This window comes from Schistocerca serialis, chromosome 1 (genome assembly GCF_023864345.2).
Source record: "Schistocerca serialis cubense isolate TAMUIC-IGC-003099 chromosome 1, iqSchSeri2.2, whole genome shotgun sequence".
NCBI lineage: Eukaryota > Metazoa > Arthropoda > Insecta > Orthoptera > Acrididae > Schistocerca > Schistocerca serialis.
In genome coordinates this window covers 523367174-523393466 of record NC_064638.1, presented here as the reverse complement: position 1 = coordinate 523393466, position 26293 = coordinate 523367174, and the positions used below count along the sequence as shown (strand labels likewise).

Sequence of the window (26293 nt, the reverse complement as noted above, 5' to 3'; positions counted from 1 at the left end):
CAGTTGCTATGGCAACTCCCAACTGTTTTTTTTTCTCTTTTTCTTATAACTTCCTTAATATTTCCCCTTCTTTCTCAGGTCCTAAACAGTCACTATTTCGAGTCTCTCCATTTGTTTTTCAACAATGCAAAGTTACATTACTCTTTGCAGTTGGCCACGGAGCTTCCAGGCCCTTTGTTTATTCTTTGCAGGTCGCGCTGAACACTTACCAGCACTGACGAATTATCTCCCTTCCAGTTTCACCTGCACAAACAATAAATGGGTGCAGTATCTCATGCTCATTCTTACGCCCTGCTTTAAAATAACGCGTGTTCGAAACGGCTGGAACACAAGTGTCTCCAGACTTTCGTAAAATTCGGGGGGCACTACAACAGCAGTCTGAAATCTGTCAGTTGTGGCCAACACAGCCTGCAGCTGTTTACAGACAGTGACCAATTCCCCTGCAATAGTACACAACAGGTGCTGTCTCTATCCATCTTTAATCAATTACTGTCTGAACAACAGGTAATGTGACCCTAAACTAGGAAACTGAAGTCACTCAACACCAATGATTGAAGAATACACAAACTCTTGGAAAAAATAATAAATAAGTAAATAGCAGTACTATAAACAGTTAAACAATGAGCTACTGTTCATTCTACTCAAAAGTAAGTCAGAAAACCACTAAACTAAATAATGTACACTGATGAGCCAAAACATAATGACCGCTGCCCACTGTGATATCAAATGCCACCTGGTGGCATTGGGGCATGTGACATGGTAACAAAAGTGTGTATGCAGAGCAGACATGGATGGGGGTCACTCTAGTGAAGATATGGGCTGCAAATGGGGAAATCCATTGAGATAAGCAACTTTGACAAAGGGCAGATTATTATTAGACAGAGCCTGTGAACAAATATCTCAAAAATGGCAAAGCTGGTTGAATGTTCATGTGCTACTGTCATGAGCATCTATGGAAAGAGGTAGAAGGACAGTGAAACTGCCACTAGGTGCTAAATGGTTGGATGTCCATGACTCTTCAGAGAAATGGGGGTTTGGAGGCTTATCTGCTCTGTAGAGAAGGATAGATGGTGATTTCTGTCATCCCTGCTGAAAGAGCACAATGCTGGTGCATGCATAAGTATTTCAGAGCACACTGTTCAATGTATGTTACTGAACATGGAGCTCTGCAGCAGACCACCCTTATGTGTTCACATGTTGATCCAATGACACCATCAATTATGATTGCAGTGGGCATAGGACTATTGGGATTTGACCATTGATCAATGGAAATATGTCAGCTTCTCAGGTGAAGCACATTTTTGTTGCACTAGGTCAATGGTTATCTCCACAAACACCATCACCACAGTGGTTATCTCCACAAACACCATCACCACAGGGAATGGCAGCTCAAAATGTGCAGTGTGCCATGGATGCAGACTGGTGGGAGCAGTGTTATGCTATGGGACACATTCTCCTGCACTTGTGTGGGACATGTGGTAGTAATCAAAGACAAAATGACAACTGTGAACCACCTGAATACCTTCGTACTTGATGTCTTCCTTGATGGCAATTTCATCTTTCAGCCGTATATCTGTCCATGTCTTAGAGCCAGAACCATGCTTCAGTAGTTTGAGGAGATTATAGTGAACTCATGTTGATGTCTCTGTGACCAGATTTGCCTAATGTAAATCCTAGGGACCCCATTTGGGTCTCTATTGGGCACCATTACCATGTACACAGATCAGTGGCTTGTCATTTACATGAATTACACGACCTGTGCATAGACATCTAATTCCACATATCTCCACAAACCTAGCAACAATCTGTCAGATCTCTGATATGCAGAATTAGTGATGTACTTCATTCCAACATGGACAAACAAGCTATTACGCAGATGGTCATAATGTTTTGGCTCATCAGTTTATAAAATCTGAATACAAAAGGTAAGCTGCTGCTGCTGCTGCTGACTCTGGTCTGCTAAGAGGCTGTAGCTCTACTACAACAAAATTTTGTTTAACTAATACCAGGTTTCCTCATGGTTTACCCTGTACAGAATAGTATCTCAGTGAACAATCCAAGAATGTTGCTCATAAGACTTGGTAAATCACTAATAGGTGTGGCAAACGTTAGCAGTCCCATCATGCTTCCTTTGGGCATACTCAGCACTACTCTTGCTTTCAGTGAACATTTGGGGTACAAATTTACTTATTAGGCTCTGGCAATCAAAATTTCATTACTTCAATAAAAAAAAAAATGGACAGCTTAGAGTGATGTGTTTAGCACAGCACAGCTTGCATTTGAAGTTTGCAAGGAGACCAACAGTTAACTGTGGCATTGTTAAATTGGGCACGGTACCAGCAGAGATGTGTCCTTGAGGCAACAGTGTCAGCTGATGCAGTATTGTCAACTGCCAGGGTAGTATCATGAACGGCCTGCAGGTCAGTGCTGGAGCTGAAGGTGCTATCTCCATCAGCTGTAATCCGCACTGGGTCAGTTCGGTGTGTGGGGCAGGAGGAGGAGATCTACTTGTAGCGTGGTGTCCTTGTAATTAAAGCATTGCCTATGTTACATTGCCTATCTGTGAGGCTGGGCTTCTTGTCAACCAGTTCTGTTCCATGTGTAATCATCACAAGCTGCAGATGGAGTGGCAGTTTGACAATCCACAATATCCAAAATGTGGTGTCCAAGAAGTCCTCATTGCACCATTGGGTCTTTTAATGGTGTCCAAACATTTTGAAGATTGTACATTGGGTCATGCATGGTGGTCCCACTGTTGAATAGTGGTCATGGCACAGTTTGTTTAGATGTTGCAGTTTTCACAGAATCATTTATAATGTGTGCAAGCAGAGCACTAGGATCCAAAATCTAAGTAGCCTATGTGGATTTGAAAGCTGCATCAAATCCAATAGTAGGTTGGTCAGTGGTGACCATTGTTGTGGCCTGTCTGGAGGTATGGCATTGCACAAGGGAGCATATGTAATCAGACACAGTTCATATTTTAGCACAGATTGTCAGTGAAGGCACAGGTAACACTGTTGAAACACATCACTCAACAGAAGCTATGAGATGCAGTCGCATGGAGCAGTTGTTGCCATAAGAGTGGGTGAAATGCTTGCATTGTTAGTGTGTATTAAACCAAAATGGAATGAGAAATTCTGCTAGCATGGTTGCCACAGTAGTTGTGGGTCAACAATATGGTAGATTTCCCCAAGCAGTATAGGAAGAAGTACCAAGAATGTAGATGAGATGATGTTGCATAATAACAGTTTACTATGACATAGCACAATACATTAGATCCACATTACATGAGGTCCTGCACCAAACTATCTTTGCTATGTCCCTTGCAGATATTCCACACTGCCACAGAGACTCACTGGTCAGTGGTGTCACGAATGTGGATGTCCCGCACAGTTGTAACAGATCGATACAGTCCATATGAAAAGGCAATGAAATTCTCACAAAATCGTATTTGCTAAATTTAAGGAACCTGTACCCAAAGCAGGCTGGGCAACAATTCCACTTCCTCCAGTACATATCTTATCCAGGCAGCATGGAAATTGAATAGAATGATTAAGGTATGATTGAAGGCTTGCAACAGTTGAGAATGGAACTGCTTAGCGAATGACTAATGTTGATACAAATTTGCTATATAGTGACGGGCACAGTATAAAAGTAGATGTATGTGATATGTCGCTATTTCAGTAAGTATAAAGTATGGCCACTCAGCACCCAGCTTATCAGTGACATGTTGGGATCAGCTGGAATAAACAGTAGACTCAGACTGAAGTAATATGTCTTCGTCATCTCATCTAACATCTCTCTAATTGAAAATCATGTGTTAGCTCATACTGTACACTGTATGTTTCAAAGTACCATCATCACATGAATTAGTACTTTTATTGCCAACACTTTGATCACTTCTAATAATATTTGTAATATGTGTCATCAGTTTCACACAATCTGGACTATTAACTATATCCCTTTTTCTAGAATACATAACATATTGGCAGATTGGAATATAGTCATGTAGTGGATTTCTCCAGCATGTTTCCAAAATCACTAACCTATTTTTTACAGAATGAATGAAAAAGTACTGCAGCTGTTTCATAAGATAGCCCATGATAAACTCAGCAGCCATATATTGGCAGTTGTTCCTGAAAATCTTGCATCTGTCTTACTTCATCAGGTATGTATAGTAACAGATTGTGTTATAAACTCAGAGAAGCAGCTGAAACTAATTCGCTATGCTGTATTACCTAACTATTATACAGGATTAGTGCTTCCACAGAGTACAGTACCTCTAATGAAAATCACATGATAGAGCTAGTCAGCAACAGGGTGCTTTCTCAGGTGTAGTTATCTATTAGCACTTGCATAATATTCACTAGCCACCTTGGTTAAACTTTTTACTAGTCATGCTTGGTATAAGTGCAGTCAACAAAGTGAAACATTGTATGTGTCATATTCCCACATGTACCTTTGAAAGTTTAACTTGACAATTAAACATTTTAAATTATGGGACCATTCCACTTTGGCCACCTTTTCACCTGAGAGTGCTAATATAGAATGAAATCCACCTTGGCTTAGTAACTCTGCAATCAGGCCCAGAAGACCATGTGACTTGTTGACCAGCTGTCATATCATCCTCTGCCATGCAGTGTCATGCAGATGCGTTATGGAGGTGCATGGAATAAGCGCACAGCTCTCCCAGCCATTATTGGCTTTTTGGACCTTGGAGCCACTAATTTTTATTCCAGAAGCTCCTCAAATGGCATCATGAGAGTGCTGCATTCAAGTTCCTCATAATTAAAAAATCCTTAGCTGTACAGGGAATTGGACCTGGGTCTCCTGCATGGCAATCAGCCACACTGAGCACATGGATGTGGCAGGGCTTAATACATGCATCTTAAATAAAAACTGTGATGAATTTCTTAAGTTTATGTTAATCAGCTGTAGAAGCACATTGTCAAGAATAAATGAAACACTCTATTACTTTAACATTACTTGGAACCATGCTTAATAGCAGACTACAGTTACATGTGCAGGTAGGTATGTATACTGGTACATAATTGCACCTCTTGTGGAGATCTCTTCAAAGACCTTATAATTATTAAATCCACTGTTCAATATATTAAATCCTGAATGATACTGTTGCTAATAATAAACACCTGTTTCACGTGGAGTGTGATTTACATAACCACTGTACGAACACATTAAAGCTTTCATATGTATTTCACCTCTTAGTCTAGAATCCAATGTGGGATTTTTGTAATTGGTGTAAAGGTATTCCATAAGCTCCTATGAGATCAAAAACAAAAAAGGGGCTCTGTACAGAGTAAAAGCATTTGTTTATTAGCCACACCTATGAAGTATTTGACCATCGAGATTTAAAGAAAGCAAGAATCTTAGTATGACAAGTAAAACAGGCTTCCTTTCACACTGCACATGGGCAACTATCAGCAAATAATAAGAATCAATGTGATTATGTAGAAATGTTTAGCTATCAACAGGAGATGTTTTAAACATCAGATATTTGCTGTAGCTGAAGTAGCAGAAGCATGTTTTCAAAGTAAAGAACTTCTCCCCAATTTCACTATTTTCTTTACCTAACTATACGATGACCTTGAATATAAAATCCATTGTCAAGTAAAGTTAATGCTTTTTCAAATATTAAAAATTCCTGAATAGAATAATATGTAAAATGGAGGAAAGGCAGCTACTCCTCTATGACTGACTAATGTGTGGCAAATAGAAACATGCAACAGAATGCAGTATTTAGACTACCTTTCAAACTCTTCTTCTTTCTCTAGTAGTCATGCACACACTCACGTACAGAACTATACAGACACCTAAAGGCACATGTCTGTGGCTGTGGTCAGACTGACACAAAATTACTTAAAATGACAGATAAAAAGTACCTGTTAAGCAATAAATTCTGTACTGTGAAGGATTGATGTCAATAAATAAAAATGATAATAAAACATGCAGTACTTCACATAGCACTTTCACACTATGTTCCTCGCTTCCTTTTCTTTATTTTATTTTATTTATTTATTTACTTATTTTTCTATTATAGAAAACATTATGCTCAAAGCTATACAGTGTATAATATTAACACCCTTTCCTCTTTCTGAGCTCAAAATCTTGCTCATTGTAGAGGGATGCTCATTGAGTTTTTGAGTTGCAGAACACGAAATGGTACTCGGACATCAACGCTATGGTTCTGATGTCAGCTTATAGCGTGTGTAGAATTACATTATGAAACAATGTGTGTATAATGTGTATGTAGTGACTGTGAGTGAGAAATGAATTAACAGTGTAGCACTTGTCTTTTAAACTGTTAATTAACTTCTTTGTAAACAGTGTTATACACTATGGATAAACAGAATGATGTTTTAAACAGACAGACCTTGTATTTGGAAGGCTTCAGTCTCCATCCAGCCATTCTGATGTTCCATGGTTTCCCTAAATCACTTCAGGCAAATGCTGGGCTGGTTCCTAATGTGAGCTATCTATCCCATCCTTGTGAAACTAGACCAATAAGTATATATGAATTACAATATTTTTGTGATTCTTGAATTCTAGTACTAAAACATGCCCAGTATCCTTATAAATGTGGTCTATGGATGAGTACAAATACGATGACTACTGCTACTACTACAGGGTGATTGATCACTAACACAATCGTTTTCGTGGTGTGTGACCAGCTAGTGGGACCGGCTGTTGTGCCTGCAGTGCAGGTAACAGGAAGTCGACGATAACTGTAGCCCAGTCTGTTGCATAAGTTATTTTTAATATACTTAACATAACCACTTAAAAATAAAAGTAAGTTGCTCATGTTTATTAAGCAAGGCGATGCTGGAACTACCACCCTTCATTGTTCAGCATTCCTCACACCTGCTTAGCATGTTTTTCATTACAGAGTGCTGTTTCCTCTTAGAAACATCATCGATTTCTGGACAAATGTTAGTTTTAAGTTCATCTAAAGTGTGTGGATTTGATTTGTACACTTTCTCTTTTAATGCTCCCTCAGAGATAAAAATTGTAGGGGGTTAAATTGCAGGAAGCCATATGTTGTCAGTGATAGCTCTTAGCTTGAAACACATTAGGAATTTCCTTGTAATGAGAAGTTGGTTGTGTGTGCAATCACAGAGTTCTGCTGAAAGGTCATGAAAGCACATTCTCTCTCAGTTAATTGGCCAAAAAAAAAATAAAAAAAAAAAAAATAAAAAGGCTGCAAAATGTTTTTCGCTTTACTCTTGCTGTTAATTGTTAAAATAGTGCCTAATATTCTGTCACCGGTAACAGCACACCACACTCCTATTGTTTGATCATGCAGAGGTGCCTCATGTCATATTAGGCTTTTCATAATTCCAGTAATGGTTATTTTGTGAATTAACATATCCACTTAGGGGCCATGATTTGTCCAAAAACAAAGTTAGGTGAGTGTCAATTTTTCTCTTACGCACACTATTCAAAATACATCCACAAAACAGCAACCTTTTTGCAGCATCACCCAGTTTAAGTCCTTGCACTGCAGGTGTTTTATAAGGCTGTAACTTCAGTAACTTTGTGGCCATTTGAAGAGAGCTATAGGAAATTCTCATTTTCTGAGAAAGACATCAAACTGATTTTCCAGGAGACCTTTCCAGAGTTTAACCATGGCTATTGAGAGTTTCTTCTGTGAGTACTGTATATGGTTGTCTGTGTTTCCTTTCAAGAACACTTCCCATTTCATGAAAATTATTTATCAATCGATGAATCGTACTCTGATTAGGAACATGAACATCAGAGAATTCCTCTTGAAATAAACTCCTTACAGCCTACACTGATCATGTACACACATATGATGATATGAATCATACAAGAATATTCTTTGGTGAATGGAATACATATATTTAGCCATTTCACTTGAAACACTTTCACTCAATACACTGTATTCAAATTGCCTACCAACATTAGATACCTTCACAACAATTCTACACAAACAAAGGCCTCACAGCAGAGGCAAAATATGCTCCCTGCTAACACTGCTGCTGGATGGCAGCTGGCATAATAAAAAGATGCCCACCAGGTTGCTGCATTAAGGATTGATCACCCTCTATTCATTAAAATGCATACACCTATATATGACTTCATAGTTATGTATTAGTGCAGATGATAATGAACAGTATATAGCAGTGTGCTGATTGTTAAAACAGTATACAGATTCGGTATCTAACAGCTGATTCTAGTTTGTTGCATATTCCTCAACTCATTCAAAATCTGTGCAGATTTTCCTTTTTTGATGAGATCCACAGAACACAATTGGTGATTGTGAGAGCCTACACAAATATTTTTTGGTGGCAACTTCTCTTTGCTAATTTATGCCACAGTTTATGATGCAACATTGAAAATAGCTCCTTATAATGACCATGTACGGAAGTGAAGTATGGACGATAAATAGTTTAGACAAGAAGAGAATTAAAGCTTTTGAAATGTGGTGCTACAGAAGAATGCTCAAGATTAGATGGGTAGGTCATGTAACTAATGAGGAGGTACTGAATAGAATTGGGGAGAAGAGGAAATTGTGGCACAACTTGAGTAGAAGAAGGGATAGCTTGGTAGGACACATTCTGAGGCATCAAGGGCTCACCAATTTATTATTGGAGGGAAGCATGGAAGGTAAAAATCATAGAGGGAGACCAAGAGATGAATGCAATAAGCAGATTCAGAAGGATGTAGGTTGCAGTGGTTACTTGGAGATTGAAGAGGCTTGTTAGAATAGAGTAGCATGGAGAGCTGCATCAAACCAGTCTCTGGACTGAAGACCACAACAACAACAATGAGATCTATGCAGAATGTGAAAGAAAGTCCTTGAAACTTAGTATATAGCCTTTAACATATGTTTCTAACAATACCCCATCAACAAACAGACAACAACAATTTCACTTCACTTTTTGTTCATAACATTTTTATATAGTGGACATTGATTCATAATGTTATAATAGGAACTCTTGAAGATTCCCACTGAAAGTTTAAAAGAAAGCAATTTCACTTACAACAACAGCAGACTATATTGTAACAGTGCTCTAAAACAGTATAAAATTATTGCTTGTTGGTTTTTTATGCTTTTGAAATTATGAATGCAATTTTTATAACCAAACAACCATCAAATGTATTTTTATTTGTTGAATTGATGGTAGAATGCTGATGCAAGATGATTGACAAATATTTCTGTACCTATATGGAAATTATTGCACAAAGAATATTTTTAAATAAATTTCAATAAGGAATAAGCATTGAGAATGAGACATAGATGTTGGCAATTGGTCATAAAATAACAATAATTATTATTGATGATTAATGGAAAATCTCATATAAGATGTGAAACAAATACTAACAAAGAGATAGAGGGGCTGGCCAGTACTTACCTCAGCTCAGTACAGCCGATAGATACACACAAAACAGAACTGAAAATTTACATTCCTAGCTTTCGGAACTTTGTTCCTTCATCAGGGAGGAGAGAGGGGAAAAAAGGGAAGAAGGGAAAGGGGATTCAGTTACTCACAACCCAGGTTATGAAGCAACAGGGAAAGGTAAACAGGGAGGGTAGCAAGGATGGAGGCATGGTTGTCAGAGGGAAGCCAAAGATATTCTACTGTAAGTACTGTGCCAGCTTCAAACCAGAGAGGATGCATACAGAAGTAAAGAGGTATATAGTATAAAGATAAACACAACTATGTAGGATAAAAAGATGCGTGAATGGCTAAAGAGGAAAGGGAAAGAGGAGAAGACTGAAGAGTGAATGGGAGTGAGGTTGTTTAACGTAGGTTCAGTCCAGGGGGATGGCGGGATGAAAGGATGTGTTGGAGTGCAAGTTCCCATCTCCGCAGTTCAGAGGGACTGGTGTTGGTTGGGAGAAGCCAAATGGCACATACGGTGTAGCAGGTTCCTAGGTCCCTAGAGTTATGCTGGAGGGCATGCTCCGCTACTGGGTATTGGGCATCTCCTAGGCGGACAGTTCGTCTGTGTCCGTTCATGCGCTCAGCCAGTTTGGTTGTTGTCATGCCGATGTAAAAGGCTGTGCAGTGCAGGCATGTCAGCTGATAAATGACATGTGTAGTTTCACATGTAGCCCTGCCATGAATTGTGTATGTTTTACCAGTAGCGGGGCTGGAGTAGGTGGTTGTGGGGGGATGCATGGGGCAGGTTTTGCAGCGGGGTCGGTTACAGGGGTAGGAACCGCTGGGTAGAGAAGGTAGTCTGGGAATATTGTAGGGTTTAACAAGGATGTTACGGAGGTTAGGGGGGCGACGAAAGGCAACTCTGGGTGGTGTGGGGAGAATTTTGTCAAGGGATGATCTCATTTCAGGGGTTGACTTGAGATCATCCCTTGACAAAATTCTCCCCACACCACCCAGAGTTGCCTTTCGTCGCCCCCCTAACCTCCGTAACATCCTTGTTAAACCCTACAATATTCCCAGACTACCTTCTCTACCCAGCGGTTCCTACCCCTGTAACCGACCCCGCTGCAAAACCTGCCCCATGCATCCCCCCACAACCACCTACTCCAGCCCCGCTACTGGTAAAACATACACAATTCAAGGCAGGGCTACATGTGAAACTACACATGTCATTTATCAGCTGACATGCCTGCACTGCACAGCCTTTTACATCGGCATGACAACAACCAAACTGGCTGAGCGCATGAACGGACACAGACGAACTGTCCGCCTAGGAGATGCCCAATACCCAGTAGCGGAGCATGCCCTCCAGCATAACTCTAGGGACCTAGGAACCTGCTACACCGTATGTGCCATTTGGCTTCTCCCAACCAACACCAGTCCCTCTGAACTGCGGAGATGGGAACTTGCACTCCAACACATCCTTTCATCCCGCCATCCCCCTGGACTGAACCTACGTTAAACAACCTCACTCCCATTCACTCTTCAGTCTTCTCCTCTTTCCCTTTCCTCTTTAGCCATTCACGCATCTTTTTATCCTACATAGTTGTGTTTATCTTTATACTATATACCTCTTTACTTCTGTATGCATCCTCTCTGGTTTGAAGCTGGCACAGTACTTACAGTAGAATATCTTTGGCTTCCCTCTGACAACCATGCCTCCATCCTTGCTACCCTCCCTGTTTACCTTTCCCTGTTGCTTCATAACCTGGGTTGTGAGTAACTGAATCCACTTTCCCTTCTTCCCTTTTTTCCCCTCTCTCCTCCCTGATGAAGGAACAAAGTTCCGAAAACTAGGAATGTAAATTTTCAGTTCTGTTTTGTGTGTATCTATCGGCTGTACTGAGCTGAGGTAAGTACTGGCCAGCCCCTCTATCTCTTTGTTAGTATTTGTTTCACAATAATTATTATTATCATGTAACTAAAACTAAAAGGAATCAAATTTGTATTTTTATGTTTTGTGCATGTGTGTGTGTGTGTGTGTGTGTGTGTGTTTGTGTGATCTTTTGTTTTGTTGTTTTTGGTTTTTAATGTTATAATGCTGAATAGATCTCACATTTGATGAAAAGCTCTGAGGTCTCCAGCAGGATGTAAGTGTTGAAAATCAGTCACATTTTGGTGAGTACCATACTCATCATTTTATTGACTTTGCCATACGATGATGAGTATGAAACTCATCAAAACATGTGATATTTAACACTGTCAACCAGCTGAAAACTTTAGAGATTTTCATAAGCAGTATACACTGGGGAAGGCTACATTTACACATATTTTGTATTTGTTTAACAGGCTAAAGAGCAAAGATTAATGACACCATATTACCAGTGGCTGCTCATTGTGCCAGATGTTATGAATCCCTATGGTTTTATTGACCTGTTGAGGGATGGCAGCAATGTTGCCTTTATCTGTAACACTTCAATCAAGAAGAAAGATTGTTTGGTAAGCAAAACTTTTAATTTTAATTTCAATCCAGATGTCAGAGGGATGTTAATCTATTTTTACAACAGTGGAAAATTTCAGCCAGGCAGGTAAAATATGCATATGTGTCCTTAAATGGCAGGATAACAGAGCACAATCTTCTTCTTGTGACAGATTGCTGGGGTCTACAAGGGGACAAAGTCTGCAAATTAATTGATGACTCTGAATACATTAAGGTGACAATTTGATTTTATAAAAAGTTGGGATTGACAATATCTCTTGCTTTGAAATGAAAGCTTAATTGATGCACATATTTCCCAGTTTTATTTAGCATAACAAAAGCTGGAAATGGTGTAGCTTTACCAAAAGCTGGAACTACTATCAATTTTGAACATGTGTAACTGGCTGTGGTTGTTGTCACTGATCCTACAGTAACTGCATCATGATCTTTGGTTTCTCTTACTAGTAGCCCCACTGCCACTGTCATGGATCCTGCTGTTTTTCACACTTCCTTGTAAACAGTAGATCCGCAGTGTGACCCAGTGGTGGCAGTCTTGGTCATGGGCCCATGCATTATGCGTAATAGCATGCTACCAAATGGATCCATTTTGAAATCATTGGATACTATGGGCAGTCCCAACTGCTACACGATGGAGAAGCATTCAATTTAAGAAAGAAAGTGGTACACTTACTTCCCTACCTTTCTGGCACTGTATCACAACACAAAAAGTGCTCATTTTCTTGGTATGCTGATTGTTGAACATGTTTGGGTTTTTATTGATTAGCAGCTCTCTTGTGTCACTCATCAGTTCATGAATTCATTTGAACTTTGGACCCAGGAAGAAGCTGCATAGGTTGACATTCTTCAATATCGCATTTAGAATTTGTTACATTTAGGTAAAAACATGTAGAGGCTGTTGGTTCAGTAGATAGCAGCATCACCACCTACCATTTAGTATTCAGTGTTTTTTATTGCTTTCTACATTTGTTTGTTACATCACCCATCCTCTGAAATTCATTTGTTCTGATTATTCCTCCATGAAGTTGCAATTTTCACAGGCATAATGTGCACACAACTTATATACAGGTTGAACTGGAATTCCACAGACAAACTTTTAGAGGCAGTAGTTTGGATGCAAACAAGAAAGAACTGTCTAGTAAATGGTGGCTTTAAAATGCATACCAGTACCGAATGAGCTAAGAGCACTTTTTTTCTCTGATACTATGAACCAAATCTCTTCTACTGTAAGCTTCTTGCATTTTATATTTTTGGAGGATATAATGTGGAGCAAAGTGAGAAAAAAAATGTCTACCAAACATGGGCTCTAAAATGAATACCTTAAGAGCTATGAGCACTTGTTCAGTAGACAAGATGTATTTCATAATAGAAAGTGATGAACAAATGCTCATACTCTTAATGCATGCATTTCAGTGTCCAGGTTAACTAGACTTTTTTCCTGGTTTTGGTTCATGTTACCATCTGTGCAAGTTTGTCAGTGGAGTTCTGGTCCACCTTGCATATGTTTTAACTAGATTACTAATTTTTGAATGTGCACTGATGTCTAGGAAGGCATTTATTGTCACATATCAGAAGTGGCTCACAGTTTTGTAGCTGCCCTGTCCCACACTACACAGCAGGAGAAGAACATTTCACAACAAGTGTCTGAAGATGAATGGGATATTCTACACCCATCAAAAAGGGAACACCATGATGCCATTCTTGCAGCTCTTATTGTGAGTATTTCACATCATATAAAAATATATTCTGTTATTTCATAAGTTAGTTTTGATGATAAGGAGTAATCCCTAACCAGAGATCTGAGACTATTTTACCTCCATTATTCATTTAACCATACAGTAGAGCTTTTCGCCCTCGGGAATAATTAAGGACGTAGTTTCCCCTTGCTTTCAGCTGTTTACAGTAGCAGCACAGCAAGGTCATTTCGGTTGATGTTGCAAGGTCAGATCAGTCAATCAACCAGGCTGAAATCACTTAGATAATAGTTAATACCAATGTGAACATTAATAAAGTAGTGAATGGGATGATACGTAACTGTAATTTGTCTGTAATGAGTGGATACAATATGAAATATGGGTATTGAATCTCATGTTGACCCGAAATGGTCACAGAACTGATATAATACAAATGTATCATTCCATTCTTCAACATTACAGAAGGAATTAACTGATGAAATTGAAAAACATGGTGACATAATTTTTCATGGTAGCCACCACCTTGAAATTGATAGAAGGCAAGCATACTAAAAGTATGAAATGCAAGGCTTTGATATCATGCGTATGTGTTACCACATTTACCTGACTATAAGATGAGATATTTTCCCAAAGTCACCATTTGAAAAACTCTGGGTCATTTTACATTCACAGATTAAACTATTGTTGCTGAATACAATGCCTTTATGGCATGCAATAGATTAATACAGGGTTTGACTCAAGGGCTTCATATACAAGTGACCCCTTTTAATAATCTTATGAGTGATGGATCACAGTAGTGCATCACCAGGTTGTGCAATTTGTCTAGAGAGTGCACATGTGGCTATCTCTCAGATCGCAGTAATCAGTCTCTGATTGCTTAAAATTCTTATGCAATCTGATGAATCACATGCAATGTTTGGCAATGTGGCTGCCTGTCTGTGACTTGTTTGTGTATTTTTGTTTAGTTTTGCATTTCTCACATTGAGTAAATGATCCGTTGCCCATGTGTGGATCCCTCCATGTTTGCAGATAATTTTCAACATCTTCTGTAGCAGCACATCTCAAAGGCTTTCTCACAGTCATTATCTTACTACCATACAATGCTGTGCTCCAAACATAGATTCTCATAAATTTCTTCCTCAAATTAAGACCTAAGTTTAAGACTAGCAGACTTCTCTTGGCCAGGCGTGCCTCTTCCACTGATGTTAGTCTGCTTTTTACATCACCCTTGCTCCATCCATCATATGTTATTTCACTGCATAGGTATCAAAAGTCCTGAGGTGTTTTTTTTTTTTTTTTTAAAAAAAAACATGTGGCAAGGGCCTTATCGACCATACGCCTGCTCTATGAGCCTCTTCCACTTCTGCCTGTCCAGTGTGCTGTTTGTCCAGTTGCTGTTGCTGTTCATCCTAGTTGTGTCCTCCTGAATGTTATCCTACTATCTGATTCTGGGTCTCCCTCTTCCTCTCATTCCATCTATTGTTCTGCTGAATTCCATTCTAGGTAGTCTATTCTCTATCATTCTTGCTATATGGCCTGCCCAATTCAACCTTCTCCTCTTGAGCACTTCGACGATGTTACGGTGTTTGTACAGCCCTCTTAATTCTTCATTTCTTCTTATTCTCCATTCCATGTTATTTTCATTGTGTACAGGTCCAAAAATTTTCCTTAGTACTTTTCTTTTGAATATTAACAGTTTTTCTTCATCTTTCTTTCTAAATATTAATGTTTCACATTCATGTAACATGACTGGTATAATGTTCGATTGATATAAACGGATTTTGAAGTTACTGCTAAGTGATCTTCTTCTTAGAATTTTGATGAAACTAAAAAGTGTCTTGCTTGCTTTTGATAAACGGGCATCTATTTCTATATCTGTTCTGTTGTTATTACTAAGAAGACTTCCTAGGTACTTGAAGTGGTCAACAGTCTTGAAATTGAATCCATCTAAAGTCAGAGTCATCTTTTCTGGTTTTCTTACTTATGGGCAGGTATTCTGTCTTTTCTTCATTAACATGTAATCCTGTTTTCTCAGTAATTTTGTAGTAATTTTGCATCATTCTGATTAATTCTCTTTTGGAACTACTTATTAGTGCTACATCATCTGCATAGGCAAGTCTTGTAATGTTCACATCCTGCAGCTGGATCCCTTGTGGACTGGTTTTAGAAAATTCTCTGTCGATCTTCTCTAGGACAAGGTTAAATAAAACAGGTGAAATGGCATCCCCTTGTCTCAGTCTAGTGTACACCTTAAAATCTTCAGTTTCTCCTACCGGTGTCTTTATGCGACATAAAGTTTCATCTATACACATTTTAACTAATCTGATTAATTTTGAAGGTATTTTAAATTCCTTCATCATATTTAGGAGTGTCTGTCAGTGTATCCTACCATAGGCCTTTTTAAAATCTACGAATAATATGTGGACATCTACAATGAATTCTCACACCTTCTCAGTTACTTGTCTTAGGGTGAATAAGTGATCTAATGTGGATCTGTTTCTGCGGAAACCACATTGTTAGTCCCCAATCAGTTCTTCTGTTATTGGTATCATCCTGTTTAATAGGCAGCTCGATAAGATTTTGTAGGTGACATCCAGTAAGGCAATTCCTCTGTAGTTGTCACAAACAAGTGGATCATTCTTCTTAAATATGGGGCACACAATTGCAGTTTTCCAATCTGCAGGAATGGTTTCTGTCTCCCAAATTGTTTCTATTAATGCCTGTATTTCTAATTCCAGTTGTGGGCCCCCATTCTTTAATAACTCGGTGTATATCTTATCCTCACCACAAGCCTTGTTATTCTTTAATTTCTTTATTGCTTGCTGTATTTCATTTGCTGATGGGGTAGTAACTGTATCAGCTGCATCAATTGTATCAGGTTCTTCCAATTTAAAGTAAGAGTGTGGGTCATTGCATTTTTTTGTATGTCACATTTGTTGGTCAATATTTTCCCATACTGATCCTTTATAAACTGTTTCCTTTTATTGAATTTACCAAAGGATTTTTTTATATTTTGATACATCTGCCTTGTGCTGTGATGTTGAAAGTCATCCTCTGCTTCTCTGATCATATTGTTATAGTATTCCCTTTTCTCTTGTCTTAGGGTTCTTTGAATTTCTTGGCGGAGTTTTTAGTATCTTTCCTTCAATGTCATATTGTCCCTTTCTTTAATCCTTGCATTCCTAGCATTTCTTCTTTCCAGCACTTTTTCATGACACTTTGTGTTAAATCAAATTTTACTAGGTGGTTTTCTTTCACCTATGATTTTGGAAGCTGCTTCTTGAAGACAGCCCTTCAGGCATCTCCATCTGCTTTCAACATGCTGTGGTTCTACATTGGTCAGTCTCGGTTTTGTTAGATTGCTTTTAATTTCTTTTGTAAAATTTTCTTTTATATCTACTTTCGCCAGGTTTCCTATGTTATATCTTGTAATTTCTTCTCTATTTCTATTTACTTTCCTTTTGAGTTTCACTTTCATTTTTGATATGATTAACATTTGGTCTGTGTCACAATCCACTCCCCTAAAGGTTCTGACATCTTTAATACTGTTTTGGAATCATTTCTGGATAGCTACATGATCTACTTGATTGACTACCTTTCCATCTGGTGATATCCATGTTCCTAAATGAATGCGTTTATGTTGAAATTTTGTGCTGCTTATCATGAGATCATTTGACATTGCAAAGTTTATAAGTCAAACCCCATTATCTGAACTTTCCTCATGTAAGCTAAAATTGCCAATGGTTGATTTGTAGATTTCTTCCTTTCCTACTTTGGCATTAAAATCTCCTAACACTATTTTCACATTGTGCCTACTTAATAAGTTGTAGGTTTGTTCCAGTTGGCTGTAGAATTCTTCTTCGTGTTGTCATCCTTATCTGCTGTGGGTGCGTGTACATTTAGAAATGTAATGTCTAACCACTGCGTCTGAATAGTTATATATGATATACGGTTATTAGCATGTTTGAACTCCCTTACTGAGTCCTCTATTGATTTATGAATGTAGAAACCGGTTCCAAATTCATGGCGCTGACCACAGGCTCCATACATTATTGTCCCGTCTGCTATTTTCAGTGAGCCTGTTCCCTGCCATCTTACTTCTTGGAGAGCTACCAGTTGCACTCTATATTTTCTTGATTTGTTTGGTAGTATTTGGGCAGTTCCAGGACGATACAGGCTTCTAATATTCCATGATCCAAAAGAGAATTCCTTGTAGCTTTGCCAGTTTTTGTTCCAGTAAATCCTGTCCTGTTTCCGAGGCTAGTGTTGAGTATCCTGACCATTTCATATTTTTACATGAGTGGGTTGGTAGCCCTCTGCACAACCCCCAACCTGGAGGACCAGGAGTCTTGATTTTGGGGTACTCTACCCCTAGGAGGGTTGCCTTCACTGCGGCTGAGCGAGCCTCTCCTGCCTGTTTTGGTCCACCCTGGGTATTTTATTTCCCCGGTACCCCCTATATCTAGAGAGCATTCCCCTATCCGCCACCTGGGGTGACACCAGATGGGGGACTAGCAGACCCCACACTCATTAGACTGTTCATTAAATTTAGTATATCCTGCATTCCTTCTTCATTTTCCCTGAGGATAGCAATGTCTTCAGCAGATCTTATAGTTGATATCCTTTCATTCTGGATTTTGGTCCATCTCTTGAACCTTTCCTTTATTTTGCTCATTGCTTCTTTGAAGTATAGACTGAACAGTAGAGGTGAAAGACAGCATCCATGTCTTACTCCCTTTTTTATCTAAGTACTTTGTTTTTGTTCTTCCAGTCTTATTGTTCCATCTTGGTTCTTGTACATATTGTGTATTACCCACCTTTCCCTATAGCCTACCCCTAGTTTTCCAAGAATTTTGAACATCTTTTACATTGTAGAACGCTTTTTCCAAGTCAACAAATCCTATGAACATGTCTTGATTTTTCTTCAGTCTTGCTTCCATTATCAACCACAACATCAGAACTGCCTCTCTGGTGCCTTCCTTCACCTTTCCCAAAGCTACACTGGTCATCATCTAATAGATTCTCAATTTTCTTTTCCATTCTTCTGTATATTATTGTCATCAGCAACTTGGATGCATAAGTTGTTAAGCTGATTGTGTGTTAGTTCTCATACTTATCAGCTCTTGCTATCTTTGGAATTGTGTGAATGATGTTTTCTCCAAAGCCTGATGGTATATCACCAGTCTCACACATTCTGGACACTGTGAATAGTTGTCTTGTTGCCACACCCTCCAATGATTTTAAGAATTCTGATGGAATGTTCTCTACCCCTTCTGCCTGTTTTGACCTTAAGTCTTCCAAAGTTCTTTTAAATTCTGATTCTAATACTGGAATCCCTATCTTTTCCTGATGACTCCCGTTTCCTCCTCTATCATGTTGACTCCTGTTTCCTCTTCTATCATGTCATCAGACAAGTCTTCCCATTGTTTTGACTTTCCTATACACTGAATCCATTCTTCTGATAATCATTTGTTTTTCGATTTCTTCACTTTTTTCATGGAGCCATTTTGCCTTAACTTCCTTGCACTCCCTATTTATTTTATTCATAAGTGACCCATATTTCTGTATTCCTGAATTTCCCTGAACATTTTTGTACTTCCTTCTTCCATAATTCAGCTGAAGCATTTCATCCGTTCTTCATGGTTCCTCACAGTTGTCCTCCTTGTACCTACAGCACAGGTGCAGCAACCCATAAAACCACATCCTCTGTAATCCCAGCAATGCCAGCTGGTAATCATATGGAAAATAGCAACCTAGCAATTATGGGCCCATGCCACACCACAGCTGGCTCACCAGTGGTCTGTGTACTCCTGCGTACTCAGTCTAGTTAAAAGTGCATGCCCCACCACAGATGGGATGCAAAATCAGGGTGCAGTCTCATGAAGTGTTTGGACTCACCACTTGTAACCACAAACATACACAGACTTGAAGTGACAGTGTTGTATGTTTGTGATAGGGAATTAGTGTACAATTCCATCTGACAGTGTTTGTACTCCCTTGCTTCTGGTCAAATGTCTCATGCCTCTGATGAGGGGGTCTCTGTGCATTTCTTTTCTCCTCTTGTTCTGTACAGTGTTGGGCATCATCAATTTATTCCTTTGTTTTTGTCTTTGTTTCTTCTCTCCCTTTCACCATGACAGCTTTCCAAGCTGAGGAACCTGTGTTGCTCCAAGACCTTTTTTAAGTATAAATTGATGCAATTCTCTCAATTGATGGTGAAGTTCACATTGCTGTTGGATGACTGGCAGTTACTGCAGCAGGGCATCACCCAGGCTGATGACAGTGGCAGCTGACACAGATTGACCCCGCCATTTCACAAGTTTGATGCTGCAATGGGAGAATGGGACAATTACAAATGGCACCTGTTTCAACAACACTTTGCAGCCCACAACATTTTAGGTGATGTTCAATGCTCTTCTTTCTTCTCTTGGGTTGGTGTTGATATCTTGCATATCTGCATACAGCTGTTTTCTCTTACTCAGCCAGTATCAGTTCCTTTCTCAGACATTATTGATGCTCTTGATAAGTATTTCAACTCTCAGATGTTTGTCACCTCTGCTCATTGTAAGTTTTTTCTCACAAATTGCTGACTTCCCAATCATACTGGCAATGGCTCATGAAGTTCTGTGGTATGACCTGCATGTGTATATGTGCCTATCCTTGTGGTAAGTCATATGTTGACACTTTATCTTACAGAACACTATTGTTCAAAATATTACTGATTCCCGACTTTGTGTGGAGGTCTTCAAGCTCTCAGACTCTTCTGCTGAGGATGTCATTTGTATAATCAAGGCATAAGAATTATTCCGCTGACCTTGACACTCTTCAGTCCTCTCCACACAGGCCTTCCATTTCTGCTGGGTACTGTAAATGACCCACATCATGTCCGCAGCAACGCCATACCACTGGCAAGTTTCAGTCCTGCCCTCAGTGCTATATTTCTCATCACAGGGAAGGCTGTAGTTTTCATCAGGTCAAATGTTTGTTTTGCAAGAAGGTTGCCCACTTTCAAGAAGTTTGCTCCAAGAAAATGTGTGGGCACTCTGTCACTATGTCCATTTACAGCTTGGAGGCAATGGACGTCAGTTAGGTCAGCGGCAATGAATCTGAGTTCTTGCACCAGTCACTTTCTGATGAGTCATTTCTGGTTCAAACCTGTTATAGTGTTTCCACTGCACCAGGATTGGTTCCAGTTGTTAGTCATACCCAGTGTCCCTCCTTGCTTAAAGAGGAACCAAAAAATTTGTTCATTCAGTTGCTCATCCGGAATCAGGTTGTACAGTTCCAACTGGATACTGGGGCTTCTGTAACTTTGATTAATAGAGGTATATTTGAGGAGCTCAGTTCTCCATGCTCTGACACAGGCCCTCATTGCACACAATGGAGATAGCACTGTTGTCCTAGGAACCTGTTCTTTGCCAATGCAATAGCGATCTACCTCTTAAGACAGTTCTGGCCACAGTGCTCCACTCCTATGACAGTTCTAGGATATTTGCCTTAACGCCTTTGACATTTATGGTTTTCAGATTTCATATAATGAGGCACTGATGAACTCTTACAACAGTGTCCTGAAGCTCTGTGGCAAATTTAACCAGCTTTTTGGGGACCCTCTGGGTAGGGGTAAAGATTTTTTTCACTCACATTATCTTGAAGGATGTGGCCTAGTCAAGGTTCATTAAAGCTCGGGAAGATGATTGCAGTGAAGTTGCATCATATGCAGGACTTGTCGGTCATTACACCCATTTCTGTTAGTCAATGAGCAACCCCCCCTCATCATTGTCAGGAAACCCAACAGCCACCTTAACCTGTGTACTGACTTTAAATCCACTATTAATGCACAGTCTGTAATGGATTCCCACTGTCACCCTCACTCTGAGCAGCTAATGGACAGATTACAAGGAGGCGTGTTCTTTTCCAAGATCGATCTCTGGGATGCTTACTTGAAACTCCTGTTGGATGATGAGACAGAGTCCTTCCTCATTTTCAAGACTCACACTGGGCTGTTCCAATATCAGTGTCTTCTCTTTGGCAGTGCTTCTGACCTGGCCATCTTCCAATAATTTCTGCAACAACCGACACTGAAAGTACCCTCTTGCACCAATTATCTGGATGACATTGTCGTTTCTGGCAGGACTCCAGAGGAGCATCTCTGGAACCTGGAGTGCCTCTTCCAGACTCTTACTGATGTGAGTTTTTCAGTACTCAAATCAAATATCTCAGCCACATTATTGACATACAGGGTGTTCGCCCTTCTGCCAGACACTTGGAGGCTATTCAGGAGTTCTCTTTCCCAAAGAATCTCTCTGCGCTTTGGGCTGTTCTTGCCAAATCTCATATTATCTCCACTTGATACCTAATGCTGTTCAGATTGCAGCACCCTTATGTGCACTCCAGCAGAAGAATGTTCCCTTAATCTGGTCATCTGAGCAGGAGAACACTTTCCACACTTTAAAAACAGTTTTGCTTAGCGACAGATTCCTTGTTCACTTTGGTCCTGCTAAACCAGTGATCCTCATGGTGGATGTCTGCTGTTACAGCATAGGGGCAGTGCTGTCCCACAAAGTCAACACCACAGACTGCCCAATTGTGTTTGCATCAAAACTATTTAACAAAGCTCAGGTCAACTGCAATCAACTTGAAAAGGAGGCCTTGGCAATCATCTACGACATTTCCAAATTTTGTCATTACCTGTATGGATGGAAATTCTGTCTGCTGGCAGATCACAAGCTCCTCACCATTTTGTTTCACTCAGCAAAGCCTGTACCCATCTTGACGGCACAAAAACTTCAGTGTTGGGTGTTTATCTTGATGAAATATAATTATGAGATTCTCTGTCTCCCCACTGCCCACCACGCCACTGCAAATACCTTGTTGCATCTCTCTGTAGCTTCAGATGCAGTATTTGATTCTTCAGAGGAGGTGTGTTTTCACATTGACCAGATTGAGGAAACTGTGGTGGCTTCATTCCTACTGACCACTGTCAGCTCGCTGCAGCCACAGGACAAGATGCTATCCTCTGGCTCCTCTGCCAGTTTGTCCAGTCCAGCTGGCCAGAGGCTTATGCGTTCCTTTACTGAGTCACTGTGGTGTTGTTTTTCCCCGTGTGATGCATTTTCTATCTGACAAGGGGTTGTCATTTTACACACACCAAATGAGCAGATTTGTGTGCTAATGCTGGCATCTCTACAACAGTATGTGTTGGGCTAGCTTCACAAGGATCACTGGGGTATTGTTTGTACAAAGCAGTTGGCCGATCAGCACTGTAAATTGTTGGGTACTGAATGCATGATCAAGAGTTTCAAGGATTGTGCTGAGAACTTGCCTGCTCCTCCCCATCAGTTTTTCGATTGGCCCTGACTGGATGGCTCCTAACAACAGATTCACATTGATTTTGTTGGACTATCTTGGCGTTTGAAATGGCTTATCATAGTGGATGCCTTTTCCAAATTTCCTTTTCTGGTCCCTCTGACTTTCACAATGTCGGACAGCATTATCTGAGCCTTGGCAACTATTTTTTGCCCAGAAGGATTGCCTGCCATCCTTATACCAGATGATCACCCACAATTCACCTCCACTCAATTTACATCCTTTTGCAAGGCAAATGGCATCATTCATTTCTGCTCAGCACCTTTTTCACCACACTCCAACAGGAAAGCAGAAAGATTTCTGTGAACTTTCAAGGCTCAAACGACAAAGCTATGGCCATCCCACCCCTAGGAAAATGCTCTGCTTCTGTTCCTTTCCTCCCACTCTATGATGCCTCAGGGAGATAGGGAGATAAGTCTCCTGCTGAACTTCTACATGGCAGACCTCACCAGACCACTCTGCATCTCCTCCATCCTCCATGCTCCCCCTCCCCCCCCCCCCTCCCCCAATGATAAGGTGTACTTTTGGGTTTTTCACAGGGGTCATTCATGGGCACCTGGGATTGTTGTCTGCTCTGCGCGTAGGAGGGAACGGAGCACCATCAGCACAGGCATCAAAATCAGCTATGTCCTTGTGCTACTCCCAACCCTTCTGCTGGCTCCTTGGTTACAGAGCAGGCATGGACAGGTGCCACTTCTCCTGGTGGTTTCCAGCAATGAATGTCATGCCACCTGCAGGTCTTCAGCATCGGGCCCATTGCCGTTGCCGCCATCCCTGCCTTGGAGAGTGCACCATCTCCAATGCAGGCTCTGCTCCTACCACTGCTGTCATCTCCATCCCTGCTGCTGCAGCCTTCGGTGGTGCTGGTGCCTCTTCTGATATTTCTGCAGGTGGTACCACTGCCAGTTCAGTTGCCAGCCTCACCTTCACATCCTATGCCTGATTTGCTGAAGCCTTCATCCTCAACATCATCTCCAGAGATGCCTATGGACCTGGACTCCCGTCTGCCACAGCAGAAGCCCCCTCAGCTGGGTGGGCATCTGGCTCATGCCACTTGTGAGTTTTCCTTCGAGTTCCCTGGAGGCGCATGCAGTGGGAACAGGCCTGGCCTGCCCACAGCACCCTGCCTCCAGCCCAGACCCTCTCCCCATTGGTGCCGTGGCCATGCACACTACACCAGCACAGGGGTGGGGGGGGTGGGGGGGGGGGAGGGTGAGAGAGGAGGAGTACAGTATCCAGTATCATCAATGATCACACTGTGGCTCACAGTGTTTCACGGCCAGGAATCAGATGGCATTCAGCTCACGGCCGCTTAACAGTGCACACACAGTGACCCATAAGCCTCTTCCATGGTAACCCCAGCAATGGCAGCTGACGTACATATGGAAAATAGCAATCTACTGATTACAGACCAAACACACCATCGTGGGCTCACCGGTGGTCTGAGTGCACCTGTGCACCCAGACTAGTTAAAACGTGCATGCCCCTTCATGGACAGGGTACAAAGTCAGGCTGCAGTCTTGTGAAGTGTTTGGACTCAGTGCTTGTAATTATAGATGTATACAGACTTGAAGTGACAGTGTTGTATGATTGTGATAGTCACTCAGTGTATAATTCCATCTGACAGTGTTTGTATTCAGACCTTATGTGAACTTAAGTTGAGAGATTAAACTTGTTTTTCCACTCACACCTCCAGATTCTGACTATTCTCTTAAACTTCAGCCTACTCTTCATCATTACTATCTTGTAATCTGAGTCTATATCTGCTCCAGGCCTAACAGTTCAGTACCTGATTTCAGAATCTCTCCTTTATCATGATATAATCTAACTGAAATCTTCCCATATCTCCCAGTCATTTCCAAGTATACCTTCCCCTCTTGTGACTCTTGAACATAGTATTTGCAATTACTAACTGATATTTATTTTAGAACTCAAATGGCCTTTCTCCTCTTTCGTTTCTGCTAACAAGCCCATATTATCCCGTAACCTTGCTGGTCCTATGCGGCCAGTAAGAGAACAGTGGGCAGATGACACATGTGAATGAAAGAGATGTAAGGATATTGTTATATTCTCACATCAGTATAGATGCAAAATCTGCTCTGTATTTGGAAAAACAGTTGTTTTCTCAAGTACCAGTGTAACTGTAAACTTAGAAATTGCAACATATTCATAAGAAACAGCAAAATATTTGTGGCAACTAAGATTATAAATTTTGGTGATGCTTGTTCCACTTGCAGCAATTTAAGCTGTGGATTAGGTCCCACCATAACATACATCTTGGGAAATATGACGTATTAAAAAAAAAAAAAAAAAAACAAATAGTATTTGTGACAATCAAAATTATAAATTTCATTCTGCTCGTGTGTAGAAGTATTTCTACACTCTTTTTTCATCTCTGTTGGTTAGTTAAAGCTATCATCCCAGATACTGATTCACTGATGATGATAGTGATGACAATTACATATAGTGACACCACAGATAGTAAGCAAAAATAGGAGTTAAGATAAAAAATTAATGTAAACCATTTCTTTTTGTTTATTTTATTTCTTCTTGTATTATCAAAATGTAGATAATAAGTGGCATAAAGTTAGGATAGATATTTTAGACAAAGGTTACCAGTATGTCAATAAAGCATTTTGTAATTTTCATTATTGAGAATATGCTAAAAATAATTTTTTTAAGGATCTTTTTAAAATAAAGGGAGGGTCCTATATTACGGTTTGTCTTATAATCAGATAAATATGATTTTTTCAATTTTAGAAATGAATGTGGAGGGATTATTTGTGGAACATTTCAGTTTTTCATGTTTCATTCAGTATACTGAAATTTTTTAATACATGTTGCAGGCTATATTCTTTCTTGGGACAGTTTTTTATTGTTTTGAGTAATATATTTAAATTTAATTGAATGTGTTATTTCTAACCTCACTTAATTTCATGGCTAAATTCCTCAAATCAATATAAGATAAGGTGTTTGTTGGTTTTTGCTTTAATGAAGTGAATATTTGTCAGTCCTCATTCAAAATTCTTTGAGTACCATCATCCATAAATTGTCTCTCAGGCATGGTTTGAAGTAACATACAAGAAACATTTTATTGTACAAATGCTTACTCATAATATTCAGTACATATGCATACGAACAAGAACAGAGGACATACATCGAAATAATGGCAAAGAGCATATATATTGGCAGCGGCAAGTTTCTCATTTCTAACAATCCCACTAGAAAAAACATTTGGTAAAAAAAACCTTGAACAATCGGTCCACATTCCTTAATTATTTGAGGATCCCTTTTCTTACAAGTGAGCGATTTAGCATATCAGAAAACATCTGCTCCGGTGGGATTTGTTCCAGTATAGCTTGAGCTGA

General features: G+C 40.0%; 1 protein-coding gene across 2 annotated transcripts in view; it reads left to right on the top strand.

The window, feature by feature from the left end:
* Positions 1-26293, top strand: part of LOC126474501 (ionotropic receptor 93a) — a 198241-nt gene that overhangs the window by 39676 nt on the left and 132272 nt on the right. For both annotated transcript variants that reach the window (XM_050101977.1, XM_050101971.1), the window contains exons 3-5: positions 4060-4168; positions 11718-11867; positions 13413-13580. In XM_050101977.1, the coding sequence (XP_049957934.1) occupies positions 4060-4168; positions 11718-11867; positions 13413-13580 (427 nt within the window). The remainder of the gene's footprint in view (positions 1-4059; positions 4169-11717; positions 11868-13412; positions 13581-26293) is intronic.